Source organism: Hyla sarda, chromosome 4 (assembly GCF_029499605.1).
Source record: "Hyla sarda isolate aHylSar1 chromosome 4, aHylSar1.hap1, whole genome shotgun sequence".
Lineage (NCBI taxonomy): Eukaryota > Metazoa > Chordata > Amphibia > Anura > Hylidae > Hyla > Hyla sarda.
Genome location: NC_079192.1, coordinates 344,575,676 through 344,601,519, shown reverse-complemented (window position 1 = coordinate 344,601,519; position 25,844 = coordinate 344,575,676). Strand labels below are relative to the sequence as shown.

Below are 25,844 nucleotides of genomic sequence, written 5' to 3'. Positions count from 1 at the left end.
TCTCATAGTGGTAACTGCTATTCGTCCTATCCATGACGTGATTCCAGAGTATAATTTAATATCTTGCTTTAATTTAGTTATTAATGGATTGATATTTAAAAGGGGAGGATTAACAAAATCTGCAGATAATTAAATCCCCAAATAAGTAATACTTTTTGTAGCCAATTTTTAGCTTATATCTCACTGACCATTCTTCTTTTCTTTTATCTGCCATAAAAATTGGCAGAATAACCAATTTATTGCTTTTTTTAAAAAATAATAGCTCACAATTGTATATACCGTATTTATCGGGGTATACCACGCACCGGCCTATAACACGCACCCTCATTTTACCAAGGATATTTGGGTAAAAAAAGTTTTTTACCCAAATATCCATGGTAAAATCAGGGTGCGTGTGTGCGCGTGTATACCCCGATATACCCCCAGGAAAGGCAGGGGGAGAGAGCCCGTCGCTGCCCGCTTCTCTCCCCCTGCCTTTCCTGGGGTCTAGAGCGCTGCTGTTGGCCCTTCTCACCCCCTGGTTATCGGCGCCGCTGCCCGTTCTCTCCCCCTGACTATCGGTGCCGGCGCCGATAGCCAGGGGGAGAGAAGCGGCGCCGACAGCCAGGGGGACAGAAGGGGCAGCGGCACCCATTGCCGGCGCCGCTGCCCCGTTGCCTCCCCCCATCCCCGGTGGCATAATTACCTGAGTCGGGTCCGCGCTGCTGCAGGCCTCCGTCGTGCGTCCCCAGCGTCGTTGCTATGCACGGTGCGGCGCACTGACGTCATGCGCCACGCCGTTCAGCGCATAGCAACGACGCCGGAGACGCACGCCGGAGGCCTGGAGCAGCGCGGACCCGACTCAGGTAATTATGCCACCGGGGATGGGGGGAGGCAACGGGGCAGCGGCGCCGGCAATGGGTGCCGCTGCCCCTTCTGTCCCCCTGGCTGTCAGCGCCGCTTCTCTCCCCCTGGCTATCGGCGCCGGCACCGATAGTCAGGGGGAGAGAACGGGCAGCGGCGCCGATAACCAGGGGGTGAGAAGGGCCGGCAGCAGGGCTCTAGACCCCAGGAAAGGCAGGGGGAGAGAAGCGGGCAGCGACGGCCTCTCTCCCTCTGCCTTTCCTGGGGGTGTATCGGCGTATAACACGCACACAGACTTTAGGCTAAAAATTTTAGCCTAAAAAGTGCGTGTTATACGCCGATAAATACGGTAACTGAATAAGATCCATAACAGCTGGAAGGGAACTATCCATGATGTTAATGCTATCAGCACATCATCTGCGTATAGCCCAATTTTATGGTCAACATTCCCCACTTTAATTCCTGTCACCATCTTGGAAATTCGTAAATGTTTCGCAAAAGGTTCCATAATTATAGTAAATAATAGGGGGGATAGGGGACATCCCTGTCGCCTGCCGTCATGGATTTTAACCTCTTCAGGACATAGGGCGTATGGATACGCCCTGCATTCCGAGTCCTTAAGGACTGAGGGCGTATCCATATGCCCGTGGGAATTCCGGTCCCCACCGCTAGCCTGTTGGGGACTGGAGCCGGATGCCTGCTGAAATCGTTCAGCAGGCATCCCGGCATATCGCCCAGGGGGGTCGTTATGCCCCCCCATGTCGGCGATGGCCGCAGATCACTGGACAATTCAGTCCAGCGATATGCGGAGATTCCGGGTCACCCCGGACCCGGAATTACTGGCTGATCTGGGCCGTCTCTGACGGCCCCGAATAGCCATAGCCTGCAGGGGTGAGGTGGCACTGGTGCCACCTCACGATCGCCCTGATTCGTCGGCCGGATTACCGGCCGACCAATCAGGGCGCCTGCTGCGGGTGTCACTCCCGCAACCCGCTTCGCCCCTCTTCCGGAGGACGTGAGCGGGTGTGGGGCGTGCACCCCGGGTGCTGGGGACCCCGATCCCCGGCGTCAATGTTGGGATCGGGGCCCCAGGAGCGGCGGCGGCGACGACGAGGGACTGACCTGTGTACCGGCAGCAGCAGGAGGTAAGTGACAGCCTCCTGCTATTGCTTAGCAACAGCTCCCAACATGAAAAAAAGGCATGCTGGGAGTTGTAGTTATGCAACAGCAGGAGGCAGACCACCACAACTCCCAGCATTCCCTTATGGGCATGCTGGGACTTATGGTTTTCCAACAGCTGGAGGCACATTTTTCTATGGAAAAGTGTACCTTCAGCTGTTGTATAACTACAACTCTCAGCTTGCACAAACAGCTAAAGTGCATGCTGGGAGTTGTAGTGGTGCATCTGCTGGTTGCATAACTATAACTCCCAGCATGCCCGTTGGCTGTTGGTGACTGCTGAGAGTTGTAGTTTTGCAACAGCTGAAGGCACACTGGTTGTGAAACTCAGAGTTTTTTTTTACCTAACTCAGTGTTTCACGACCGGTGTGCCTCCAGCTGTTGCAAACTCCAACTCTCAGCAGTCAATGTACACCATGCTCCGTACATGCTGGGAGTTGTAGTTTTGCAACAGCTGGAGGCACACTGGTTGTGAAACACTGAGTAAGGTCACAAACTCAGTGATACATAACCAGTGTGCCTACAGCTGTTGCAAAACTAAAACTCTCAGCATGTACAGTCTGTCAGCGCATGCTGGGAGTTGTAGTTTTGCAACAGCTGGATGTTCCCCCCCAATGTGAATGTACAGGGTACACTCACATGGGCGGAGGTTTACAGCAAGTATCTGGCTGCAAGTTTGAGCTGCGGCAAGAAACTACTGTGAGCGAGAAACTACTGTGAACCCCCGCCCGTGCGACTGTACCCTAAAAACACTACACTAACACAAAATAAAATAAAAAGTAAAAAACACTACATATACACATACCCCTACACAGCCCCCCTCCCCTCCCCAATAAAAATGAAAGCGTCGGGTACGCCACTGTTTCCAAAATGAAGCCTCCAGCTGTTGCAAAACAACAACTCCCAGTATTGTCGGACAGCCGTTGACTGTCCAAACATGCTGGGAGTTATATAACAGCTGGAGGCACCCTGTTTGGGAATCGGGAGAAATTGTGTTACAAATTTTGGGGGGTATTTTCTGCTTTTACTCTTTTTAAAAAAATTTAATTTTTGGGAAAACAAGCATTTTAGGTAAAAAAAAGTAGTTTTTTTTTTTACATATGCAAAAGTCGTGAAACATCTGTGGGGTATAAAGGTTCACTTAACCCCTTGTTACATTCCCAGAGGGGTCTAGTTTCCAAAATGGTATGCCATGTGGTTTTTTTTTTGCTGTCCTGGCACCATAGGGGCTTCCTAAATGCGGCATGCCCCCCGAAAACCATTTCAGAAAAACGTACTCTCCAAAATCCCCTTGTCGCTCCTTCCCTTCTGAGCCCTCTACTGCGCCCGCCGAACACTTTACATAGACATATGAGGTATGTGCTTACTCGAGAGAAATTGGGCTACAAATACAAGTAAAAATTTTCTCATTTTACCCCTTGTAAAAATTCAAAAATTGGGTCTACAAGAACATGTGAGTGTAAAAAATTAAGATTGTGAATTTTCTCCTTCACTTTGCTGCAGTTCCTGTGAAACACCTAAAGGGTTAAAACGCTGACTGAATTTCATTTTGAATACTTTGGGGGGTGTAGCGTTTACAATGGGGTCATTTATGGGGTATTTCTAATATGAAGACCCTTCAAATCCACTTCAAACCTGTACTGGTCCCTGAAAAATATTGAGTTTGAAAATTTTGTGGAAAATTGCTGCTGAACTTTGAAGCCCTCTGGTGTCTTCCAAAAGTATAAACTCATCAATTTTATGATGCAAACATAAAGTAGATATATTGTATATGTCAACCAAAAAAAATGTATTCGTAATATCCTTTTTCCTTACAAGCAGACAGCTTCAAAGTTAGAAAAATGCAAAATTTTCAAATTTTTCATCAAATTTAAGGATTTTTCACCAAGAAAGGATGCAAGTATTGACAAAAATTTACGACTATGTTAAAGTAGAATATGTCACGAAAAAACAGTCTTGGAATCAGAATGATAACTAAAAGCATCCCAGATTTATTAATGTTTAAAGTGACAGTGGTCAGATGTGCAAAAAACGCTCCGGTCCTTAAGGCCAAAAGGGGCTTGGTCCTGAAGGGGTTAAATTCTTTACAAATAGCTCCACCGGTAAAAACTCTTGCTGAGAGATTTGAATACATCACCATAACAGAGTTAATAAATTCAGGGGGCAATTGATATTTATATAAAGCTGCCTCTAAATATCCCCAATGAACTCGGTCAAATGCCTTCTCCCAGGGGTCAAGTCCTGGAAAAAAAAGTGTGGGAACTCAAGATTTCTAATACAACCCCCCCTCACAATGTCACGTTCTGCCGTCACGCCACCTCCCATAGACTTGCATTAAGGGGACGGGCTGTGACATCACAAGGAACGAAGCCATGAAGTCATGATACTCCGGCCCCGTATCGCCAGTCATTACGCACAGAGCGAGTTTGCTCTGTGCAGTGATGACAGCAGGGTGCCAAAGCCAAGATTGGACCCCCGCGATCAGACATCTTATCCCATATCCTTTGGATACAGGATAAGATGTCTAGGGGAGGAGTACCCCTTTAAGTACCAAGATGTATATTTACATCCAATGGGGGAGATTTATTAAAACCTGTACAGAGGATAAGTTGACCAGTTGCCCATAACAACCGATCAGATCGCTTCTTAATTTTTTTTAAAGGCCTCTGAAAATGAAAGTAGCGATCTGATTGGTTGCTATGGGCAACTGCTCCACTTTTCCTCTGCACAGGTGTTTATATATCTCCCCCAATGTTCTTAAGGGGTTATCATTCTGATAATACACTGTAACAAAAACCTCCTTATGTCCCTATCATCCTGATAACACACTGTAAGAAACCTCCTCATGTAATCTTCTTAGAACTGTGGTGACACACTGTAACAAACCTCCCCCTCATGTAATTACCTTACTACTAGGGTGACACACCGTAACAAACCTCCTCCTCGAGTAAACTCCTTACTACTGGGGTGACACACTGCAACAAACCTCCTCCTCGTGTAATAACCTTACTACTAGGGTGACACACTGTAACAAACCTCCCCCTCATGTAATTACCTTACTACTAGGGTGACACACTGTAACAAACCTCCTCCTCGAGTAAACTCCTTACTACTGGGGGGACACACTGCAACAAACCTCCTCCTCGTGTAATAACCTTACTACTAGGGTGACACACTGCAACAAACCTCCTCCTCATGTAATGACCTTACTACTGGGGTGACACACTGTAACAAACCTCCTCCTCATGCAATCTCCTTACTACTGGGGGGACACACTGTAACAAACCTCCTCATGCAATCTCCTTACTACTGGGGTGACACACTGCAACAAACCTCCTCCTCATGCAATCTCCTTACTACTGTGGTGACACACTGTAACAAACCTCCTCCTCATTTAATTAGCTACTACTGTGGTGACACACTGTAACAAATCTCCTTCATTGTAATTACATTACTGGGGTGACATGTGACATGTCTCCTCCAGTTCAGCCCTGCCTCCTGCACAGCATCACACAGGTCCTTCAGCCACAATCTCTCCTTTTCTTCCACAGCTAAGCTCCCCCCCAACATGTGATGGTGACATCCTCACAGGTACTACATCTCCAGCATCTAGCACTCTGGGCCCGGGGAGGAGACGGAGGGAGGGTAAGAATAATTCAGAGGTCGGTCCTGCAGGACTAATGAACAGGGACGGCATTCCTCCTCTTGAAAAAGCAAAGGAACGACATTCCTGTGTGTTCCTGCAGGACTCGAGCCCTGCCTTCTCTGCATCCAAAGATAGGAGCAGAGAAGGCATTTGACCGAGCTTTGTTCTCGCAATCAAATCCACAAAATGTTGGGTACCACCCGAGGTATGGCGGCCCTTTACAAACCCCGCTTGGTCAGAGTGGATCAAAGTTGGGAGGGTCTCTGCCAAACACAGTGCCAAAATCTTTGCATACATTTTGAGATCTGTGTTTAGCAATGATATTGGTCTATAGTTAGTGGGATATAGAAAGAAGGTGAAAAGTTCAGCTCGCTGACCAGAAAATAAAACGTAACCTTTACTGTGGACGGTTAAAATCCATGAGGACAAAATTAACTAAATGATGTATAAAAACATCGCGCCGACGCGTTTCGGGCTACAGATGAGCCCTTAATCATGGCCATGATTAAGGGCTCATCTGCAGCCCGAAACGCATCGGCGCAATGTTTTTATTCATCATTTAGTTAATTTTGTCCTCATGGATTTTAACCGTCCACAGTAAAGGTTACGTTTTATTTTCTGGTCAGCGAGCTGAACTTTTCACCTTCTTTCTATATGCCATTAACGGGAAGCGGCCCGTGTGTTCGTGGTCCAGACTGCTCTCTCCCTATGAAGCCAAGGACTGCATTACGGTGTGGTGAGTGAGCTGAGTTGCCCCTTGGCACTTCCTACATTATAGTTAGTTGGATTCAAAATGTTTTTTCCGGATTTAGGAATAGTAATCACCACTGCCTCTAACATTTCAGCTGGCATGTTCCCTATAGCCTGAATTTCTTCGAATAATGTAGTAAGCTGTGGAACCATAGTTTCCATATGTAGTTTGTAAAATCATTAATAAGGCCGTCCAAGCCTGGGGCTTTCCCACTTTTCAAAGTTTTAATGGCTTAAATTACCTCCACCTATGTAATTAATTTTGATAAATTCTCTGTTTGTATAGATGACAGGGTAGGGGAAGCAATACCAGATAAGTAGGATTCTATTGCTGCAGGTGTAGGATTAACAATGCTTGGTCATCGGAAATATTATGCAATTTTGAATAGTACACTGAAAAAAAACATTAGCTATGGATTGAGGGTCATAGACCCAGGATCCATCAAGGTTTTCTAAATAGGTAACTATTGACTTCAATTCTTTAGCTTTAACTTGCTTGGCCAAAAAGGCTTCTGGTTTATTTGATTGCCAATATAACTTTACCTTAAGTCGTCTCATAGCTACATCATATTTGTGCAGATCTAACAAATGTAATTCCTCTTTAAGTTTAGATATACGTTCGGCTAGCTCTGTTGAAAAATGAAGTTTGTTTTGTCTATGAAGTCTTGTTGGATTTTAAGCCTTTGTGTTGTCGTTTTTCCTATTGTAAGCTGTCTGACTTATTATATGTCCCCGTATGTTTGCTTTTAACGCACACCACAAAATAGATTGTCGTTATACTGTTCCTTCATGATCCCAAAAATGCTCTTGAATTTTTTTATTTAGATCGTTTTAAAATTGGGATTTGACAGGACATAAGAACTTGCTCTCCATAAAGATGGACGCGATTTTAAAGTTGAGTCGCAATATTAACCGCTATTGGGGCATGATCTGACCACGTTATTGTTCCCACCGACGTTTCTTCACATAGTCCCACGCGCACTTCCTGAGTTTGGTCTCCTGCCTGGCCGGGAGGAGACCAAACTATCTGTTTCATTTGCGACAGGGAATAGAAAAGCGCCATATAGTGGTCGTTTTTTCAATCACATTAAAAACATATAAAGGTTAAGAATTTTAACAGCAAGTAAATAGCAAAGTGTCTTATAATTACATAAGGAACAGTATATCAAAATGTTAGCTTGGTGATAGGTACTCTTTAATTTGGTATTGGCTATTTTTGGTCATCAAATATTCCACTGACCCACCTTGGCTGGGGGGGAGGAGATGGAATATCCCATCAGGTGCAATTACTTGCCTTTAAAATTATATTTTTTATAATGCATAATCTTGTGTTTAGTGGCTAAGCTTTATTAGGTAAGGCTACAGCTATGTTTGCTTTACTCAAAATCTTCACTTGTATTAACTGTCCATGGAAGGTCATAGGCATAAAACTCAAAGACTGTTTGTAAATGTTCTGTCTGAGTGAAAAGCTTGTTTTACATATAATTTTTTTTTTATTTCATTGTAATTAAAGGTATTTCCACTTGTTGTGCATCTGAATGTTGAGTAGCCAGAAGGTGACTGCACTCTGTGCTGCCACTCCTTACACTGTGCAGAATACTGGCTATTCCCACACAGCCAAACCTCTTGATCCTCCATACTAGAAAAGGGTCATTACTCTAGAATCAAGCTCCGAGAGGGCAGTATATTCATTTGTGCCCAGACAACACCACGGTCTTCCTGACTTGACTCAGCAGACTCTAGTTGTCTACAGACTAGTTATCTGCCAGATCTTTGTATTATTAAAGAAGAACTCTACATCCCCAATGTCCTCTACTCCTGATGGACATAGGAAGTACTGTGAGATAGCTACAGTATGTGGTTAGTATGGTTGTTATATGTTTAATGTTGCATACAGTAGTTGCATACATAATATATTTGCCTACGGCTTTTCCTTTCTAAAGTCAGTCACAATAGAGAGAATACTAAATTTCTTTCCACTGGTGTGGGCAAGAAAGGGCATGTTCCCAAATGGCACCTTTGTTGCAGAAATTTCTGTGATCAAAAATGTATGGAACTAGTTTTCTATCATTATGTATTATGTAATTTACTGTTACCACTACTACTAACAATAATGACAATGTAATACTTTTTTTTTTTTTTTTTAGAGGAAATTTATGGAAATGGAACACTACCAGTTGATACTTCACACATTTGGCAACCCAGAATGAGAGAAGTAAGAAGAACTAGTTATCTTAATAAGCTAATATTTACTAAAATTAGATGTTTTTGTGCTGTATGTTATTACATGAAACCTATTATTTGAACATCTTAACCCAATTGATCCCTTATATTTTAAAGCATTAGGGTACCTTAAAAAAATAGAGCATTCTCTTCTGCACTATCCCCCACTGCTGCCAATTTAACTATGTCATTGCCTGGGTACACCCTGTTAACCATTTCCTTGGGACATGCTGACACAAGTTAAGCCCACTTTAAAAATGCTTTCTCTCTTGGAAAACTCCTTTAAGGTTGTTTGAAATATGAACAAACTTTTACCTTTATACCTTGGTCCCAATCATTCACTATCTCCTGTACAGTGGGGAAAAAAAGTATTTAGTCAGCCACAAATTGTGCAAGTTCTCTCACTTTAAAAGGGAAGAGAGAGGCCTGTACTTTTCATCACAGGTATACTTCAACTATGAGAGACAGAATGGGGGGAAAGAATACAGAAAATCTCATTGTAGGATTTCTAATGAATTAATTGGTAAATTCCTCGGTAAAATAAATATTTGGCCACCTACAAACAAGCAAGATTTCTGGCTCTCATAGATCTAAAACTTCTTCTTTAAAAGGGTACTCCAGTGGATTATTTTTTTTAAATCAACTGGTGCCAGAAAGTTAAACAGATTTGTATATGACTTCTATTAAAAAAATCTTTACCCTTCCAGTACTTTTTAGCGGCTGTATGCTATAGAGGAAATCCTTTACTTTTTTAATTTCTTTTTTGTTTTGTCCACAGAGCTCTCTGCTGACACCTGATGCCCCTATCAGGAACTTTCCAGAGCAGGAGAAAATCCCCATTTAAAACATATGCTGCTCTGGACAGTTGCTGACACGGACAGAGGTGTCAGCAGAGAGCACTGTGGACAAGACAAAAAAGAAATTCAAAAAGAAAAGAATTTCCTCTGCAGCATAAAGCTGCTAAAAGTACTGGAAGGGTAAATACTTTTTAGTAGAAGTCATTTACAAATCTGTTTAGCTTTCTGGCACCAGTTGATTTAAAAAAAAATGTTTTTCACGCCCTGGACATCTTATCCCCTGTCCAAGCATAGGGGATAAGATGTCTGATCGCAGGGGTCCCGCTGCTGGGGACCCCCGCGATCTCTCCTACAGCTCCCCGAGTAATCAGCTCTTCGAAACTAAGTTTGCTCGGTGGCAGATGACAGGGGCCAGCGGTTCATGATGTAATGGCCCCGCCCCCTCATAACATCATGCTCCGCCCCTTAATGCAAGTCTGTGCGAGGGGGCGTGGTAACAGTCACGCATCTCACCCCGTGGTTTCAAAATGATCATAAGAACAGTGAGCAAAAATCCCAGAACCATCGGAGGGACCTAGTGGATGACCTGCAGAGAGCTGAGACCAAAGTTACAAAGGCTACCATCAGTAACACACTATGCCGCCAGAGACTCAAAACATTCAGTGCCAGACGTGTCCCCCTGCTTAAGCCTGTACATGTCTGGGCTTGACAGAAGTTTGCTAGACAGCATTTGGATGATACAGAACAGGACTGGGAGAATGTCATATGGTCAGATGAACCTTTTTGGTAGAACATTTTGGTAAAAACTCAACTCATCATATTTGGAGGAGAAAGAATGCTGAGGTGCATCCAAAGAATACCATACCTACTGTGAAGCATGGGGGTGGAAACATCATGCTTTGGGGCTGTTTTTCAGCAAAGGGACCAGGACGACTGATCCCTGTACAGGAAAGAATGAATGGGGCCATGTATCTTGAGATTTTGAGTGAAAATCTCCTTCCATCAGCAAAGGCATTGAAGATTAAAAAAAGACTGGGTCTTTCAGCATGACAATGATCCCAAACACACCACCTGGGCAACAAAGGAGTGGCTTTGTAGGAAGCATTCCAAGGTCCTGGGGTAACCTAGCCAGTCTCAAGATCTCAACCCCATAGAAAGTCTTTGGAGGGAGTTAAAAGTCTGTGTTGTCCAGCGACAGCCCCAAAACATCACTGCTCTAGAGGAGATCTGCATGGAGGAATGGGCCAAAATACCAGCAACAGTGTGTGAAAACCTTGTGAAGACTTACAGAAAACGTTTGACTTCTGTCATTGCCAACAAAGGGTATATAACAAAGTATTGATATGAACTTTTGTTATTGACCAAATACTTATTTTCCACCATAATTTGCTAATATTTTTTTTTAAATCAGACAATGTGATTTTATGGATTTTTTCCTCATTATGTCTCTCATAGTTGAGGTATACCTTTGATGAAAATTACAGGTCTCTCTCATCTTTTTAAGTGGGAGAACTTGCACAATTGGTGGCTGACTAAATACCATTTTTTTCCCCTATCTGATTTATAGTCCTTAGCATGGTTTCCCATCTTATTCTAGGTCTGAGCATGACTTCCCTTCTCATTTATATTTTACAACATGGTTTCACATATTAGTCTTTGTCATCAGTATCAAGGCTTCTCATTTTATTCTTGGTTTCAGCATGAATTTTCATCTCATTCTTAGTTTACAGCATGGCTCCTCATCTTATTCCTTGTCCCCAAGATGGCTGCTCATTTCATTTCTAGTCCACAGGAAGGCTCCCCAACTCATAACCAGTCCACATCATGGCTTCTTAACTCTTTTCTAGTCCACATCATGGCTTTCCATTTCTTTGCTAATCCACATCATGGCTCCACATCTCATTCTTAGTCCACAGCATGGCTTTTCTCCAATTCCTAGTTCCCAGCATGGCTCCCCATCTCATATCTTGTCTTATGCATTCCTATCAAGAATTATGGCTCTACTCTCATTGCAGGTAGACAGCATGACTCCTCAGCTTGCTTCTGGTTGCTGATATTGTGCCCATCTCATTTCTGGCCCTATACATGGCTTCTTATTTTATTCTCTGGCATGTCTCGTCTTGCCATTGCAGCATGACATGGGCTGCACCCTCCCTGTAAACAACAACCTTCCTCTTCCTGCTTCCTATCCATTTACACTTGCTTGTGCTGGAAATGCTATTCCTTCTGCTTTATTAGCTCCAATGATATGGCCATTGATGTCCATGACTCATCCTCCTTTCTTTAGTTTTGTGCTACAGATCCATGTGGACCTGCTACCAGATGATTCAGGGTGCATCTAACGTCAATGTGTTATATTTTCAAAGAGGTTCCAACTGATGTGCTCAGATAAATGGGTGTTCTTATAAGGGAAGGACAGCTTCCATTGACTATAATGAGGAGATGGGTCTCTGACACAAAAAAGGCTGTTTCTGAGGTTTCCCTGTTTTCACTTAAATATACAAGTCAAGTGAAGACACAGATCCTCTTTATTGAATTTTGATGAATAGAGTACTCAATACTGTATTTTTTTCCTTGTGTTTTCAGCTTAGTTTACAGTAGTCTCATGGCCTTATTGATGGCTTGGATAGATCCTATTTATAATAGGTCTGTCAGGATTTCATTATGAAATACCTCAATTTTGTACAGCCCAGGAAAAGTTACTGAGTTGCCCATAGCAACCAATCAGATCACTTCTTTCATTTTTCAAAGGCGTTTTCAAAAATGCAAGAAGCAATCTGATTGGTTGCTATGGGCAACTGGGAAACTTTTCCTCTGGACAGGTTTTGATAAATCTCCCCCATGGTGCTTTTAAAGTGTCCATGTCATTTAAGAAAAACTTTTGACAAGCCTTGCCAGTTGGGCTCTTAGCTCTGAGACCCCCCCACTGATTGGCAGAATGAGCAGGGGATACTGCATAGAAGCACAATTTATTTCCCGTCACTCAGACATCTATGTCTTGCTGCCCAATTTACTTATGATAGAGCAGCGAAACAAAGATCGCCAAAAGATAGGGGAGTAAATCACACTTCTGTTCTCATTCTCCTGATATTTGGGGAACTCAGCACTGAGACCCCAACTGATCAAAACTTTTTGACATTTTTCTGGGACATAAAGGTACTCTTTAATCATTTAAGTTTTATCTCAATAGTAATTTTAGTAATTTTTACACCTTAAAATAGTGAAATAAAAGCTATATAAATCCCGTGTAACTGTAATTGTTCTGAACCACAGAACAAAGATAACACGTCATTTTTCTTGTGGTGCACAGCATAAAGATTTTATCCCATTGATAATTATTTTTTTGTTTTGTTCTACATTGAAAGGTAAAATGAGAGGTGTCACTGCAAGTAGTACAATAGTCCTGCAAAGAAACAAGCCCTCAGTGTGGCTCTGTAGATGGAAAATTACGGTTTTTAGAAAAATGAAAATGCAAAAATTGAAATTAGCTTTGTTTTTCTAATCCTGGATAACCCCTTTAATCTCTGAATTTAAATATGGTGTCCTTAGGTTTTGCACAACTGCTAAAATCTTTTCTTACTCTGCAGATACAAGGATCAATTATAGTTTCAAGTTTGATTGAAATAGTTATTGGCTTTGTTGGCCTCCCAGGAGCATTGCTTAACTACATTGGACCTCTTACAGTTGCACCAACAATCTCCTTGATTGGACTCTCTGTTTTTGAAGCTGCAGGGGAAAGAGCAGGTTCTCACTGGGGTATATCCATTCTGTAAGTAATAGACTCAACTCTCTTGACATGCCTGACCTGTTTTAATAGATATTTGTTTTCCACTAGCAAAAAAAAATGCATAAAATATGTTTTCATAAATTTTCCTTTTGCTAGTCCTCTGTAATTTCTCCTGGAAATATACAAATAAATTGAATTCTGGACATTGCCATGAGCCTTGTAATTAAAGTGTGCCCTTAGTAGAGTTTGGCACTGTGGTTCATGCCCCTATGACAAGGTGAATCGTAACATCTAGTTAACTTGCATTTCCAGAAGTTCTCCTTAGAACTGAATTCCTATTTGAAAACATTTGTTCCACCAAGTCAGACTATTAGATCCATAGTACAGTGGTTTGCAACTATTTTAACAACAAATACTATAATAATGATATTTGACTAAACCTTGGGCAAACACTAAAGGCACTTTTACATGGGGCAACACCAGCAAATAAGTGCTCCTAGAAATAACTGCCTATGTAAAAAAGCCAATAAATTGCTGACAAATGAGCAAACATGCTTGTTTGTTGGCTGATTAAATCTTTTGTACTGTGATTAAAATTATCGGTGTCGGTCACGCATTTCCCTGTGTAAACATGGAATGTGCCAGCCAACAGTGGTGAGCTTAAAGTGTCACATGGCTGATCGAGCTGTGCTAGTGCTCTGTACATGAGTACCAATCAACTTGTACAATGCTCGTTGTCATGTGCCCATCGGTTCGCTGTGAAAGTTTCCTTAGATCAACCTCCAGAGACAAATGCATGATATTAAAAAGGGAACTGCCTAGTGTGTTGGTCATGACAAGAGAAAAAGGGTAGCTAAAGGTCCATTTATATTGATTTTCAGGCGAATGAGCGATCCTGATAGTCAACCCATGTAAAAGGGCCAGCAATCAGCCAACAAATGAGCCAACTCTCCTTTATTCTTCTTAAAATGTTGCTAATTTGTACTTACATCTATGTAAAATTTGTCATTCAACAGCATATATTATTGTAATATATTTTTGTGGTGGCTTGTAAGACTGTTCCATATGCATACTTTGTTTGTGCCATAGTTTAGGCATCCCTCAGGGCACCTTTTATATGGGTATAGTGCTTCTGTTATCTTCTGTGCGTCTGTATTATTTAAAAAAAGTGTTAGTGATAATATTAATTTGTGCGTCATATGCCGTGGTAGTAGATAGCTGTATTAGATACACATTGATGGAATCAGATTCCCTCGGAACCGTTGTAATATCGTAGCCTTCTGATCCTTAATATGAGTCTTCAAGGATTCTCTGTGTGGACCACCCTTCCTTTGCAAACTGCTCCAGCTCTCTCTTATTGGAAGGGCGCCTTTTCCCTGCAGCAATTTCAAGATCTCTCTACAGGTGTTCAATGGGATTTAGATCTGGACTCATTACTGGCCACTTCAGAACTCTCCAGTGCTTTCTTGCCATCCATTTCTGGGGGCTTTTTGAGGTCATTGTCCTGCTGGAAGACCCAAGATCTTGGATGCAAACCAAGCTTTCTGACACTGGGCTGTACAGTGTGATCCAAAATCCGTTGGTAATTCTCAGATTTCATGATGCCTTGCACACATTCAAAGCACCCAGTGCCAGAGGCAGCAAAACAACCCCAAAACATCATTGAACCTCCACCATATTTCACTGTAGGTACTGTGTTCTTTTCTTTGTAGGTCTCATTCCATTTTCAGTAAACAGTAGAATGATGTGCTTCACCAAAAAAGCTCTATCTTGGTCTCTCCTGTCCACAAGACCTTTTCCCAGAAGGATTTTGGCTTACTCAAGATCATTTTGCTTTTTAATGTTTCTGTGTCAGCAGTGGGGTCCTCCTGGTTCTCCTGCCATAGTGTTTCATTTCATTTAAATGTAGACAGACAGTGCGCGCTGACACTGATGCTCCCTGAGCCTACAGAACAGCTTGAACATCTTTGGAACTTGTTTGGGGCTGCTTATCCACCATCCGGACTATCCTGTGTTGACACCTTTCACCAATTTTTATCTTCCGTCCACGCCCAGGGAGATTAGCCCATGGGTGGCAAACTTCTTGATAATGGTGCACACTGTGGACAAAGGCAAATCTAGATCTCTGGAGATGGACTTGTAACCTTGAGATTGTTGATATTTTTCCACAATTTTGGTTCTCAAGTCCTCAGACAGTTATCTTCTCCTCTTTCTGTTGTCCATGCTTACTGTGGCCCACACAGACACACAATGCAAAAACTAAGTGAACTTCTCTCCTTTTTATCTGCTTTCAGGTGTGATTTTTATATTGCCCATACCTCTTACTTGCCACAGTTGAGCTTAAAGGAGCATCATATGCTTGAAAAAATCTTATTTTTCCACAATTTTGAAAGGGTGCCAATAATTTTGTCCAGCTTATTTATGGAGTTTGGTGTGACATTATGTCCACTTAGCTTTTTTTCCTCCCTTTTTGGTTTAGTTCCAATACACTCATAGGGAATAAACATGTGTATAGCAAAACATGTGTTACTGCAATACTTTTCTGTGAGAAATACTTCCTTTTCCTGAAAAATTTCAGTGGTGTCAACATTTACTGCCATGACTGTATACAGCTCCTGTAGCTCTGTAGCCATAGAACCTTTTGAAGCTTGGCTGCATATTAAAAGTGACTGCTATTCTAATTTGTACTGGAGATATTCAGGAGATACTCAGGAGCTAGTCTGAGGGTGGACACCACTAAAAAGTAAGATTTGTTTATTTAAAATCTTTACCCCTTTTAAAATGGCAGACTTGGTTCAGTGCGGGACTGTGCATTTATTTCATTTTCCATTTTTTTAGGTTTGGGAACTGTCTGATCTGTATACAGATCTATTTACTGCAGCATTGGATAGCATTTTCAAGTCTGCGGTTTGTAAATGATCTGTTAACATACTCAGGCTAGGTCTGTTGCCATTATCACAGATGGGTTACTGTAGGTTCTGGTAGACTTAGAGCTGTGGATAGAAGGCATAAGAGCAACATAAGGGTTTGCACAGGCACAAGGGTTGTTGGACTATTATTTCCTATGTCTAAGGTATGCAAGACTGCAGCCAAAGACAAAATGGACAATGTGAGGTCTGATAGAATCACCCAACAACAACTGCTTTCTATCAAAAGGTGTGGAGTTGAAGGAAAATGGTTTTTTGAGATGTTTTCCTGGTGCTACTGCTAGCAGAGAAAGGAGATGTATTCTTAATATTGTTAAGCAAGCAATTTGATCTTCTTGCCAATCTACGGTCAATTGACCCTGCTTGCAAAGAGATTTCAGAGGGGAAAGAAGCTTTTCACACACTTGGTAATGATATTTGGGAGATTGAATCCACTGTTTCATTATCTAAAGTTGTGCCTGTGCATATAATACAGAATTATATGTACAAGGAATTAAACTCATGACTTGATGAATGGTGTCAGGAGCAGGGGTTTGGTTATGTTTCCCATGATCATGATAGCTCTATTTGGAATAAAAGATGGTTTGCATCTTTTCTCTTAAGGGAAGAAATGCCCAAAGTTCCAAAGCTTTTGCTAAGGAGTGTTTATACTAGGAATGGGGGGGGGGGGGCATAATTTATCTGTCCAATTGCCACAAAAACAATATCAGAACATGAATGTAGCACATAGACGACTTCTTGTGCTCCAGATTTGCTAAATTCCCTACTGGGATTATCTCTATAAAAAGTTGGAGAGAAGTTAACACAGAAAAAGGCCATTGTTATGTTGTTTTTCTGTTTTTGCATTTTTTTCCTTTTAGGCCATGTTCAGACCTTGTTTTTCATGCTTTCCTTTCCAGGCCTGGAAGAGTTAAAGGGGTACTCTGGTGGAAAACTTTTTTTTTTTTTAATCAACTGGTACCAGAAAGTTAAACAGATTTGTAAATTACTTCTATTAAACAATCTTAATCCTGACAGTACTTATTAGCTGCTGAATACTACAGAGGAAATGGTTTTCTTTTTGGAACACAGAGCTCTCTGCTGACATCATGACCACAGTGCTCTCTGCTGACATCTCTGTCCATTTTAGGAACTCTCCAGCAGCATATGTTTGCTATGGGGATTTTCTCCTACTCTGGACAGTTCTTAAAATGGACAGAGATGTCAGCAGAGAGCACTGTGGTCATAATGTCAGCAGAGAACTCTGTGTTCCAAAAATAAAACAATTTCCTCTGTAGTATTCAGCAGCTAATAAGTACTGGAAGGGTTAAGATTTTGTAATAGAAGTAATTTACAAATCTGTTTAACTTTCTGGCACCATTTATTTAAAAAAAAAAAAGTTTTCCACGGGAGTACCCCTTTAAGCCTTTCACCCATGTGCAAGACAGGTGTGGCTGTATAACTCCAGCTCTGTCTGTATGTGGGGGTTGGTTATCTTGTGCAATACTCTGTCTGCTTAGTGCAATACACTTTGTCTGCTTGTGCAATAATGCTGCTATGATGTCTGTGCAATATACGTTTATGTCTGCTTGAGCATTTACCTTGTAATTATTTAGTGATATGATCTAAGTTTTTAGCCATGGTTAAATAGTCTTTTATTGTGGATTTTACTCTTACTACTACTCGTTTCATTAGTCGGTTTTAGGATTGGTATGTCTGTTCTGCTATGTCACTGTTCACATTGTGAGTCTACTTGTATCCTTGTTCTGAGTTTTTGTAACAAGACATCCCTGTGACCTTTTTTTGGGACTCTGGGGAATTGAGTTTTAGTAACAAGATATTTCCGTGCTCCGTGGTGGACTCTGGGAAATTGAGTTTTAGTAACAAGACATTCCCGTGTTTTCTGGAGGTTTTCTGGGAGATTGAGTTTTTATTCCTGTTTGTTCCTGGAGTCTATGCTGACTCATCCGTTTCCCAGTCCTGTTTTCTGGGCCTAATCTGTTTGTTAGTTATCTGTGTCCAGTGTGAACAGTGTTCTGTATTTATATCCAGTTTGGTTGATTTGATATTTCTCCTTTGTACTTGTATCTGTTTGTGAACAGTGTCCTATGTTCTTGATCAGTTTGCCTGTTTATATTCTTCCCTGTTAGTATTTGTATCCTGTCTGGTTTATCTGGTTGTCTTGTAGTTTTCCGTCTCTGTTTCTGGCCTGTGACCGACTATGTATATTATTTGTTTTTACACAACTGCCTTGTAGCACAGGGAGGGACCAGCTCCAAGTTGTCAAACAATCGCTTATGATAGATGTGCAAGTAAAACAGATTCCAAATCTTAATTTGTGAATACTAAATCTAAAATGGTTGTCATGGCCGATTGGGGGGGACAGGGAGAGTGAGCCCTAAACTGACCCAAAAAACACTCTTCCTGTCCCCCCCAATCGGTCATGACAACCATTTTAGATTTAGTATTCACAAATTAAGATTTGGAATCTGTTTTACTGTAGTCAAAAGCTAGGGATCTAGTGATCACCAGTTTACTTATTTTAATATAAGAACAATGACTAAGTCACCCCCCACACAAAAACAAGTTTTAGATTTAAAAATGTGATTGGTGTAGCATTTACTAATTGGGAAAAATCCTGAGCAATAAAGATAGGAAAATCTATAAGATTAGGTAGAAAGAGACAAGGTAAGTGATAAGAGCTTCTAAAGTGCATGCAGAAGAGAAACTAGTTCTATTAGTGAAAAAAGGGGATAAACCATTTTTCAGATATACAAAAAAGGAAATTTAAACCAGGCATACTTTAATAAAAAAATATATAGGCATGAAGGCCTGTAAAAGAGGATAAAGAACTAGCTGACTGTCTCAATAAATACTTTTATTCAGTTTTTACAGAAAAAAAATTAAGAAAAAGGACCTCAGTTAGGGAGAAAGACTTATGAATAATTTGATTGAAGTGTCTTTACAGAGAAAAAGGTTCTTTGTCAGCTGTCTAAAGTAAAGACAAGTTACAGTGGCCTGATGGGCTTCACCCAGAGTTGTTAAAAGAGCTTACTGGTGTACTAGTAAAACTGTTTACAGATGTATTTAACCAATCACTGCTAACAGTAGTCATCTCAGGAGATTAGAAATGAGCAAATTTGTGCACATTCATAAAAAAGGTAGGAAGGAGGAATCAGGCAATTATAGACCAATAAGCCTGACATCAATAGTGGGGACCCATTTTGTTTAATATCTGTATTATTATATTGCAGAAGGTCTCAATGGTAAGGTATTGGTCTATAGCTGATGACACAAAGATTTGTAACAGAGTTGATGTTCTTGGAGGTATACGCCAAAGGAAAAGGATTTAAGTAAACTAGAAAAATGGTCAGAATTTTGGTAACCAAAATTTTATGTGGATAAGTGCAAGATAATGCACATAGGATGTAAAAAAAAAAAAAAAAAAAAAGAATATAGAGCATGTGATACAATACTAACCCCATTAATCTGAAAAAAGGGGTTTAGGAGTCTTTATTTCAGAAGACTTAAAGGTAGGCAGACAATCTAACAGAGCAGCAGGAAATGCTAGCATCATGCTTTGGTGTATAGGGAGAGGTATTAGCAGTACTAAAAGATAAGTGCTCATTCCACTGTACAGAGCACTGGTGAGACCTCACTTCGAGTATTGTGCACAGTACTGGAGAACTTATCTCCAGAAAGATTTATGTACTTTGCAGAGAGTACAATGAAGAGCTATTAAACTAGTACATAGGATAAAACTTATCAGGAAAGATTAAAAGACCTTGACATGTATAACCTGAGAGAAAGACGAGACGAAGGGGATATGATAGAAACTTTTAAATGCATAAAGAGAATCCACACTGTAAAGGAGGAAAGGATATTTAACCCCTTAAGGACCAGGTTTTTCAGTTTTTGCACTTTCTTTTTTTCCTCCTCACCTTTTAAAATTCATAACCCTTTCAATTTTGCACCAAAAAATCCAAATAATGGCTTATTTTTTGCGCCGCCAATTCTACTTTGCAGTGACATCATTCATTTCACCCAAAAATCTACGGCGAAACGGAAAAAAAAAATCTTTGTGCCATGAAATTGAAGAAAAAAACGTGATTTTATAAATTTTGGGGGCTTCCATTTCTACGCAGTACATTTTTCGGTAAACTTGACACCTTATCTTTATTCTGTAGGTCCATACGATTAAAATGATACCCTACTTATATAGGTTTGATTTTGTCGTACTTTTGTAAAAAATCATAACTACATGCAGAAAAAATTATACGTTTAAAATTGTCATCTTCTGACCCCTATAACTTTTTTATTTTTCCACGTACAGGGCGGTATGAGGACTCATTTTTTGCGCCGTGATCTGAAGTCTTTATCGGTATAATTTTTTTATTTTACTGCGTATGGGGTGGTATGAGGGCTTATTTTTTGCACCGTGATCTGAAGTTTTTAGCTATACCATTTTTGTATTGATCAGACTTTTTGATCGCTTTTTATTCATTTTTTCATGATATAAAAAGTTACCAAAAATACGTTATTTTGGAATATGGAATTATTTTGCGCGTACACCATTGACCGTGCGGTTTAATTAATGATATATTTTTATAGTTTGGACATTTAAGCACGTGGCGATACCACATATGTTTATATTTTTTTTAATTTACATGTTTGTTTGTTTTTTATGGGAAAAGGGGGGTGATTCAAACTTTTATTAGGGAAAGGGTAAAATGACATTTATTAACTTTTTTACACTTTTTATTTTGCAGTGTTATAGCTCCCATAGGGGGCTATAATATTGCACACACTGATCTTATACACTGTTCACTGCAAAGCCATAGCTTTGCATTGATCAGTGTTATCGGTGGTCGATTGCTCAAGACTGCATCTCAGGCTTGGAGCAATCAATCGCCGAAGGGACACGCCGGAGGAAGGTAAAAAGGGCCTCCACTCATGTCACAGCTGATCGGGACACTGCATTATCACTGCGGTGGTCCCGATCAGCCCCACTGAGCAGCTGGGCAGCTTTCACTTTCGTTTTAAACGCAGCTTTCAGCCCCGGGTCCCATTTTCAGATACATGCCGGGACTAACCCGATATGACGCGGGGTCACCTTGTGACCCCGCTTTATATCAAGGGAGCCAGTCAAGGATGTAATTATACGTCCTTGGTCGTTAAGGCGTTAAAGGAAAACTCTCAGCCTGTTAACCCACACTAAAACCAATACACTGGGTTATAGTATGGGTGAAGAGGAGTCCAACGAGGGGTCACTGTACTAAAATATGTCCAGTAAATCCTAAAATATGTCCCCCAGAAGATCCTCTGCTTAATATAGTGAAATGCATGCAGGAGGCGGGGCTTTGCCATCTCTATTTACATATTAATTGTCTGTGACTCCCCATTCTAGTGAAGTGGAGTCAAAGACAATGAATATGTAAATTGAGTGGGCTGAGCCTCGCCTTCGGCACACGATTCCCAGATTTAGTAGAGGATCTACTGGGGAACATATCTCAGGATCTACTGGACATATTTTGTAACAAGTAACCCCTCATTGGACTCTTGTTCACCCACATTATAACCCAGTGTGTTGGTATAGTGTGGGTAAACAGGCTAAAAGTTTTCCTTCACAAGAAAAAAAAAATACTACAAGAGGGCATTGTTTCAGTTTAGAGGGACAAAAGTTTCTGCAGTACTATCAAGAAGTATTACTTGAACTTCCGGTTCCGGTATGGGCATTTGAGGAGCAAGGAGATAGAGCTCCCTCACACCATACCCGCACCGTACCGGGTGCGGACCTGCTCCCTCACCTGCCTGGATTCGCGCTGCTGCCGAGGAGCACACTGAGGGGTGCCATATCCCCCGGGGACACAGAACCAGCAGTCTAGGCCGCCGTGGCCTCTCGCAGCTCCCGCCCGCCGCCATCTTCCTTTCCTGCAGTGTTATAGCTCACACATGCACAGTCCCTCCAGCTGGGGATCATCAGTACTGTGGCGCTCCTGTGGACCACAGCAAGCAGTGAAGGTCTCGGGACTGTGCATCTCTACAGTGGAGGTTAGCAGGGGAGACTGCGATCCCCCCCAGTGTACAGCACAACCCAGAGGACATTGCTAAGGGGCTCCGGGCAACCTGAGACCGCCGCCATAGCGCTGACCCCACTCCAGCAGCGGCATATAAGCAGCACTTCAGGGGCTAGCTTCTCTCATCTTCGATGCACCAAGAGGGACATTTATTTCTATAACGCTCCAGGCACAACATTAGGTCCCCAGCCAGCCTTCCTTCCTCACTCCCCTACAGTGGGGATCAAAAGTTTGGGCACCCCAGGTAAAAATTTGTATTCATGTGCATAAAGAAGCCAAAGAAAGATGGAAAAATCTCCAAAAGGCATCAAATTACAGATTAGACATTCTTATAATATGTCAACAAAAGTTAGATTTTATTTCCATCATTTACACTTTCAAAATAACAGAAAACCAAAAAATGGCATCTGCAAAAGTTTGGGCACCCTACAGAGTTAATATCTTGTACTGCCCCCTTTGGCAAGTATCACAGCTTGTAAGCGCTTTTTGAAGTCAGGCAAGAGTCTTTCAATTCTTGTTTGAGGTATCTTTGCCCATTCTTACTTACAAAAGTCTTTGAGATTTCTGGGCTGTCTGTCACGCACTGCTCTTTTAAGGTCTATCCATAGATTTTCAATTATGTTGAGGTCGGGAGATTGTGAAGGCCATGGCAAAACCTTCAGTTTACGCCTCTTGATGTAATCCCCCGTGGATTTCGAGGTGTGTTTAGGATCATTATCCATTTGTAGAATCCATCCTCTCTTTTACTTCAGCTTTTTCACAGATGGCATCAAGTTAGCATCCAAAATTTGCTGGAATGTTATTGAATCCATTTTCCCTTCTACTTGTGAGATGTTACCTGTGCCACTGGCTGCAATACAACCCCAAAGCATAAGCAATGCACAAAGACCCGGAAGTGAAGCCGGCACTGCTGTGCGGGCTGACAGTCACTTAATGTCCATGAGACTCCTAATAGCGAAGCCCTCCAAACTCCCGCTACCTTGAGGTTGTGCTTAGTCAGACGAGGACGTAGTCACAATGCACAGAAGACAAGGAATAGACGGCACTCACCGCTCTTCAGGTAATCTTTATGTCTTCATGAACAACCCCAAAGCATGATTGATCCACCCCCATGCTTAACAGTTGGACAGAGGTTCTTTTCATTAAATTCTTCTCCAGTTCCCCTTCTTCTCCAAACGTACCTTTGCTCATTCCGGCCAAAAAGTCATCGGTCCACAGAACTTGTTTCCAAAATGTATCAGGCTTGTCTATATGTTCATTTGCAAAGTTTAAACACTGATTTTTGTGGTGAGGAACGTAGAAGAGGTTTTCTTATGATGACTCTTCCATGAAGACCATATTTGTACAAGTATCTCTTTATAGTGGAATAGTGTACCACAACTCCAGTGTCTGCCAGTGTCTGGGTTTTGAATAGTTTTTCTCAAAATCCTGCAAGCTTTTCTGTCTGATATTTTTCTTGGTCTTCCAAATCTTGCTTTAACTTCCACTGTTCCTGATGACTGCCATTTCTTAATTACATTCCGAACAGAGGATATTGACATTTGAAAACATTTTGCTATGTTCTTATAGCCTTCTAAAGCTTTGTGAGCATCAACAATTTTTAGTTTCAGATTTCTAGACAACCGCTTAGAAGAACCCATGGTGCTGATTGTTGGGCCTCAGAGTCTGGGCATTTAAACCTTTGAGGTTTACATCACCTGGTCTTCCCAGATGATGATTGAGAACAATCCATGACACTGGCAGGTCTCGGCTTTGCAAAGGGGGCAGTGCATGCTATAAATTCTGCAGGGTGCCCAAACTTTTGCAGACACCATTTTTTTGTTTTATGTTTTTTTGTGTAAATGTGTAAATGATGGAAATAAAATCTAACTTTTGTTGACATATTACAAGAATCTCTAATCTGTAATTTGATGCCTTTTGGAGATTTTTCCATCTTTCCTTGGCTTCTTTATGCACATTAATACAAATTTTTACCTGGGTTGCCCAAACTTTTGACCCCCACTGTATCTGCAATCCCTCTTGAGTGCACTGCCTGGCTGCATCACTATTAACAGTCTGCCTGCCCACAAAGTCATGATGTTGTACTACTTATCTGATACCTCTGGCCAGCTGCCAAACGAATTATTCTCTATGCTTCTACGGACCGCTTTGGGAATAAGGGAATGCAGCTGCATAGTACTTCTGGGCCCTTGTTGCTGGCTGCCTCGGCCCCAGTGGCTCATACAACCCTAACCACAGCTCCAGCACCTCAATCCCCACCAGCAATCATGGAAGTGGTGAGTAGACAGTTATTGTTTTCTCAACCGGACGTTGCCCATCGATCCGATGTACCTTGCCGGAGGCTATCCTGTCCACCCCTAGGGATCTACAGTCCTTAGCGGCAGCTCTGGTCGCGTTAATTCCTCCTACCATTCAACAGACACTGGAAAATATGATACGTGCCACGCTGACACAGATGCAGAATGCCGCTTTGGAGAGGCGGAACAACGTATTATGGCATTGGAAGATGAAAACAGCGTTCTGGCTACTAGATTACGGCAAACTGAAACAGATCTGTGCTATGTTAGAGAGGAACTTGAGGACTTAGAGAACCGATCAAGACGCAATAAACTCCATCTGGTCGGGGTCAGTAAATCCGTCCCTCAGTCTGACCTTCAGGATTTTTGTGAGAGCGACCTTCCAGCATAAATCCTGTGTAGTAAGGGCACATTGCCTAGGACAACTAACCTCCTCTCGTTCACAGCCTCAAACTGAAGCTACTGCTCGGCCCCATCAGGTGATCCTGAAATTGCTGGACTATAATGATAAAGTTGAAATCCTCAGAGCCTTTCACAGATTAACCTTCCCCCTGACCTTCCACAATAGGAAGCTGTTGATCTTTGAGGACTTTTCTACTGAGGTGGCTAAGAGGCACAGAGCGTTCAGCAAAATTTGCACAGTGCTGTATAAGGCGAAGAAAAGCTTCCAGCTGCAAAACCCGGCCACCCTAAAAGTCTTCCTTCTGAGTGGGACTTTTAAGGCTTATCAGACTCTGGCAGAGGCAGTTCTCCAGGATGTGTTGGTGGATACATAGCATCCTTCTCACTCTCCTCCTCCTCGTCGCTCTCTATCACCGAAGGGGCGGGGTGAGCCGGCATCCAGGTCCTTCCGACGGAGAGAGGAATGCACTCGCTCACCGGGCGATATCAAGAAATGGCGGAAATCAACTGGAAAGATGTAGCAGAAGCCACAGCAGTTGATCCTCTTCCCCGGACTGAGTGTTCATATTTTGTTCTTCTCATGCTTTCTATTTACTAATAGGGGTCGGTGACTTGTGGAGATAAAACTATTGCTTATACTGTGATGTTATTCCTGTTTTAATGAGGGCTGTATGTTACTTGCCTGTTGCTTTTAAGGCTTAGCAGTCCTTCCTCCTCCTTATTTCCCGCAGTATTTCGTTTTCTCTCTGACATGCCCTCTGTTAAGGCTAAAGCTCAGTAAGTCATATCTCTGCTCTTAGGGGGGTTCCAGAGTTTCTACTCAGGGGGGGGGGGGGGGTGAGGGCCCTTGTCTCCTCATGTGCTTGAAAAAAGTGAGTTCCCCCACCCCTATGATGGTAGCCTATTTTCCATCATGGGCGCCTATTATTCCTGGGTTTTCAATGTTTATGTTGTTTCTGTTCTTTTTATGTTTTTGTTTTCTCTATTCTTTCCTTTC

The 25,844-nt window shown here is 42.0% G+C and overlaps 1 protein-coding gene across 1 annotated transcript in view; it reads left to right on the top strand.

Annotated features, from left to right (window-relative positions):
- Window positions 1–25,844, top strand: part of SLC23A1 (solute carrier family 23 member 1) — a 122,717-nt gene that overhangs the window by 44,653 nt on the left and 52,220 nt on the right. The window contains exons 5-6 of the mRNA XM_056516543.1: window positions 8,566–8,633; window positions 13,026–13,207. Of these exons, the coding sequence (XP_056372518.1) occupies window positions 8,566–8,633; window positions 13,026–13,207 (250 nt within the window). The remainder of the gene's footprint in view (window positions 1–8,565; window positions 8,634–13,025; window positions 13,208–25,844) is intronic.